The sequence below is a fragment of the Mirounga angustirostris genome, unplaced genomic scaffold, assembly GCF_029215605.1.
Source record: "Mirounga angustirostris isolate CCGP_5_RB_7025 unplaced genomic scaffold, mMirAng1.0.hap1 SCAF_6, whole genome shotgun sequence".
In the NCBI taxonomy this organism is placed as follows: Eukaryota; Metazoa; Chordata; class Mammalia; order Carnivora; family Phocidae; genus Mirounga; species Mirounga angustirostris.
In genome coordinates, this window is record NW_026991714.1 from 24,240,691 (window position 1) to 24,245,700 (window position 5,010).

Sequence of the window (5,010 nt, forward strand, 5' to 3'; positions counted from 1 at the left end):
GGATGGCTGGTTGATAGACACTGGGGAGGGTATGTGCTATGGTGAGTACTGTGAATTGTGTAAGACTGTTGAATCACAGACCCGTACCTCTGAAACAAATAATACATTATATGTTAAAAAAAAAAAAAAAAGAAGAAGATAGTAGGAAGGAAAAATGAAGGGGAGGAAATCGGAGGGGGAGATGAACCATGAGAGACTATGGACTCTGAGAAACAAACTGAGGGTTCTAGAAGGGAGGGGGGTGGGGGGATGGGTTAGCCTGGTGATGGGTATTAAAGAGGGCATATATTGAATGGAGCACTGGGTGTTATATGCAAACAATGAATCATGGAACACTACATCAAAAACTAATGATGTAATGTATGGTGATTAACATAACATAATAAAATTTAAAAATTTTTTTTCAATAAAAATTTCAAAAAAAATCTTTAAAAAAACGTCTGAAATTCTGTTTTCAATGTTTTATCTTTTTTTTTTTTCTTCAGAGGCCTGTACAGTATCAGAAGACACAATGAGAACACATAATATACGATTTCGATGGTCTTCTGAGCCAAAACTTTATTCTAAAACGAGGGATGTTATTGAATTTGAATGTATCCCTGGACATCATAAAAAGACCCCACTGCATACATTCCGAGCCACCTGTCGGGAAGGAAAACTGACGTATCCTCAATGTTGGTAATACAGTGGTGAAGATGCAGTCCTAAAATTAAAATATGTACATTTACTCAGAATTTTTCATTATCAATCCAATTCTCAGTTTATTTTGTCAAGTATTGTGTAACTCATTTATATTCATAAATCAGAAGTATTAAATATTATGTGGATGATGTAATTATAATCAGAGAGATGAATAAATCACTTCTTAAAAGCGCCTCATTAAAACTTGGCAAACCAAAATTCTTTGTGTCCCACTCATAAAATATCTATGGCAAGAAATTAGATTCAATCACTCCAATGCCTACTTCCATCCATCTTTCCCTCTTTCTCATACCTTCTTCCATAACTTCTGGGGCTGCCTGAGACTCTCCATTTCAGAGGAAATGGTTGAAAATGCTTTTCTCCATCTTTAATATAATTTTACTTCAAAAATACATAAAAACATAACTATGTCATACCTATGTTAGTAATAAGATGTAAGTAATTATTAGCTTTTGCTTATCTACCAGATATAAGCAGTTATTATCTACTTTTGCTTATCCATCAAATGATGAAATGCAAGATCTTCTACAAGATGGCTATCTAGCACACATAAAAATTCAAACAAATCATAAAGAGAAATTAGAATCTAATTGGGTACATACCTGTCATAATATAACATGAAAAGTGATCCAAAAAATCTGGTATCAAGTATAAACATACACATGCACACACACACACACACAAATACATAGTATGCTTTGAACACACAAAATGTGTATAGAACAAAGATTGTCAGGAAGTACAATAAAATATTTATAATAACTACAGTTGAATTTAGAGATGCTAGGGGTAAGAGTTGGTGGTTAAGTCCTTAAGGCTCACCTGTATTTTCCATGTTTTCTGTCTTTAATATGTATCAGCTTTGAACCACAGTAAAGGTGGTTATTTTAATGGGGTGCCTGGCAGGCTCATCCGGTGGAGTGTGCTCACGATCTCAGGGTCGTGAGTATGAGCCCCACGTTGGGTGGCGAGATTACTTAAATATGTAAATAAATCTTTTTAAAAATAAAATAAAATAAAGATATATTAAAAGTAAGGCAATATATGTTGAGAATTATGGGGACCTCTTTGGTAATGATCTTCAAAGCTAATGACATCTTCATGATTTGGTTTTGGAAACATTCAACCGCAAGAGTCTGAAATATGATTTTTATGTTCATACATTTCAAACAACATAATTAGTTAAAATCACTTGACTGTAAACATTTTTAACTTCTCAAAAACATGAAAACTTTAAGATGAAAATAAAGATATAATTAAGGTAAATATATTTTAAGGTGATATCTTGTTACTTCATTTTGCATCAAATCAAGTGGCATTCTTAGAATGAGTAACCTGGCTGTCTATAATGGAGCCAGTTTATCTAAATCTGAATCACAAGTGACAGCCAGGTTTCTCATGTTTAAAGGACATTGTTACAATTGGCAAGTTATCTTTGCTGTTAATATTGGTATATATACTATTTCTCCAAAACCTTTCACCTAATGCTTGTGGAATCTATTTAGGACACTTAACCTGTAATCAGTATAGCCTATAACTAATCGTTTTCATTGTTGGCTACAAAATAGTGATTTTTAAGACAAATTCTATTCTTTTTCTGCACTTATTAATTGTCTTATGTAAAGGTGAGTGTTAATTTGCCAACTCCTTAAACTTTTACCTAAAAAGATTTGGTAAATCTTTATTTTTGCTCTTTAATTTCCAATTTTTGGAATAAGGACTTGATGATAGTGACCTGTGATGGCTTTAAAGATTTTTTCTTTTTTTTTTTTTTTAACATTCAATCAGCATGGATTCATGAATTTTTACTTATTCAATTTGTCACAAACAATTATAGTCATTATTCTTTGAAGCTCAAATTACCCCAAATTTGGCTAGTGAGTGCCTCTTGAAACTGGCTCCTGATTGCTTTGTTATACCCACTAGTCTTTGACTGTTTCATTTCTTTTTAGCACAACACAATGTTCCAGGCTTGCTGTATACTTCCCTGACCAACACCCATAGTCATACAGCTTTCCAAAGAGGTCTGATTCTTTTTATTGGGAAATAGTGTTTAGAATACAAGAACTGTGTTATTGGTACTAGATGGGAATGTCATTAAATGTCTTTTTGCTTGTCAGAAATCTGAAAGAGAAATGAAATTTAAAATTCATTAGCTCCTTTTGGATCTTACAATTCAGAGTTATAAATAATACAGGGCTAAGAAACTTTTAAATACACTTTCTGTCTTTTCTCTTTATTCATATATTCTTATATTTCTTATATTTCAGAATTTTTAGAAATAATATTAAGAGTATAATGCAAACATTACTATTAGCAGTTAAACTGCTGAATGAAGGTTAAAATGTCTTTGCATTTATTTTGTCCCAGGATGTTTGACTGTGAGTGTAATTACTCTCTTCAAAAATGACTTGAAATAATTCTTAACTCTGATTAATAGAGCTTTACACTTATTTGCGTTAGTATTTTTTTTCAATTTTAGATTTTGCTTTTCTCTTTTAAGCTAAACTTAAAAATATGAAAAGCACCTACATTTTTTTAAAGATTTTATTTATTTATTTATTTCAGGGAGAGAGAGAAAGGGGGGATGAACAGAGGGAGAGAAAGAAAAACTCAAGCAGACTCCCAGCGGAGCATGATCCCAGTGTGGGACTCAATCTCACCACCCTGAGATCATCACCTGAGCCGAAAACCAAGAGTCAGACACTTAACCAACTGAGGCACCCAGGTGGTTCAAACACCTACAGGCTTCAAAAGTCAAAGTAATATGAGAAGTATGCCGAGTAGTCTTACTTCCATCATATCTGATCCCTCATTTAATAAAGTTATATTTTTATTAGTTTCTGACATCATTCCAGTGTTCATTAATCTCCTTTTTTTATAGAGAAGGGAGATTATTTTACACATTTATCTATAATGTGTTTTCGTATTTATTTATTTTAGTATCTAGTTCCAATATTCCCGTGAATAACCTTCCTCAGCAACCTCAGTAGCTGTGCTGCAATCGACCTAGTCAGCAACACAGTCTGGCATCATCCCCCCCACACCCAACACACACACACACACACACACACACACACCCGCGAAGTGTTGCTGGGGCCGGGGCCCAAAGAGAGAAGGTTCTGTGGCATTGTCCTCCTCTGGGCTCCTCTGACTTTGGCCTTGTTGCTGGGATGCTTCAGAATAAAAGTCTAGTGGCTCAGAAGTGTAGGAGGAACCCAAATTGGGGGCGGGGGGGTGGGGGGCTAGGTGGGATTAGAACCCCCTCCAAGAATGGTGGTGGTGGGCAGACACTGTGGAAGGCCTCATCTTTGGACAGTCAATGTGGAATTTTTCTTTGTGTAACTGTGTCATCCAATCAAACAATTAGGATTTTTTTTCTTGGTGGATGGACACTCTGCCCTTAACTTTTCATATGCAAAATTTAATTTAGTAGGTGCCCGAACCCCAGGTGCGCACAGCAGCCCCTCTCAGGGAAGCCCATCTCTCACCCCTGTCGGAGACTTTTTAAATATATTACTGGAAATCCGCAAAGCACTGTGTAACGTTATCACATACATTACCTCCATCCTTTCTAATGGAAACCCTAGGAGGTAGGTGTTACATCCAAATCTTTCAGAGAATGCAGGAGTTTCAGAAATAAGCCCTAGCCCGTGATCACATTGGAAGGGAAAAGCCAAACCATAATTTGAACCTAATCTGCCTCACAGATCTTTTTTTTATAAGCAAGGTTATTCCTTTAGTTTGGGAAACAACCTCCCCTCTTCAAATAAAGCCTGAACTCAAAAATCAATAACGCTTTGAAAAATTTACCTAAAAGTGGCCAAAAATATTCTTAAGTAGCCTTGACGATCATTTGTAGTTTTCTCCTCATAACATGCGGGGCAAACCTGGGACAAGGGTGGATTCTCTGTTATTGTTATTATCATTTCACGTAAATTTAAAAACAAGGAGAAAATCCTGGACCTCTAGCGTACGATAAAATGTAAAGACTTTCATGTACAAAAGCCCTTAAAATAATTCGAGAGGCCTGCAAAACTAATAAAACACAAGAGTTCAATTAATTTTGTGGAGCTGAACTAAACTGAACGGCACGGAGGCTGACACGGTACCGACCGAACACAACCTAACACCGACCGAGGGCAAACTAACCGGGTCAAGGTTGCCACGACGGGGTCAATAGACACCGGCCGACGCCAGCAGCTCGCGCAGGCGCAGAGCCGGGCCGAGGGAGGGCGACCGAGAGGGAATCCGCCCCGCCTTCCCCAGGCCCCGCCCGCCCTGCTTCAGTTCCCGGCCTTGCCACTA

At 36.6% G+C, this 5,010-nt stretch overlaps 1 protein-coding gene across 5 annotated transcripts in view; it reads left to right on the top strand.

Moving 5' to 3' along the window:
* The window catches only part of CFH (complement factor H), a 231,337-nt gene extending 227,796 nt beyond the window's left edge, over nucleotides 1-3,541 (top strand). For 4 of the 5 annotated variants that reach the window (XM_064593901.1, XM_064593898.1, XM_064593899.1 and 1 more), the window contains one exon: nucleotides 486-885. In XM_064593901.1, the coding sequence (XP_064449971.1) occupies nucleotides 486-682 (197 nt within the window). In that variant the 3' untranslated portion in view covers nucleotides 683-885. Of the gene's footprint in view, nucleotides 1-485; nucleotides 2,727-3,270 lie in introns of those variants that run through there. The other variant, XM_064593897.1, reaches the window with a different exon arrangement.
* Nucleotides 3,542-5,010: the final 1,469 nt, after the last annotated feature.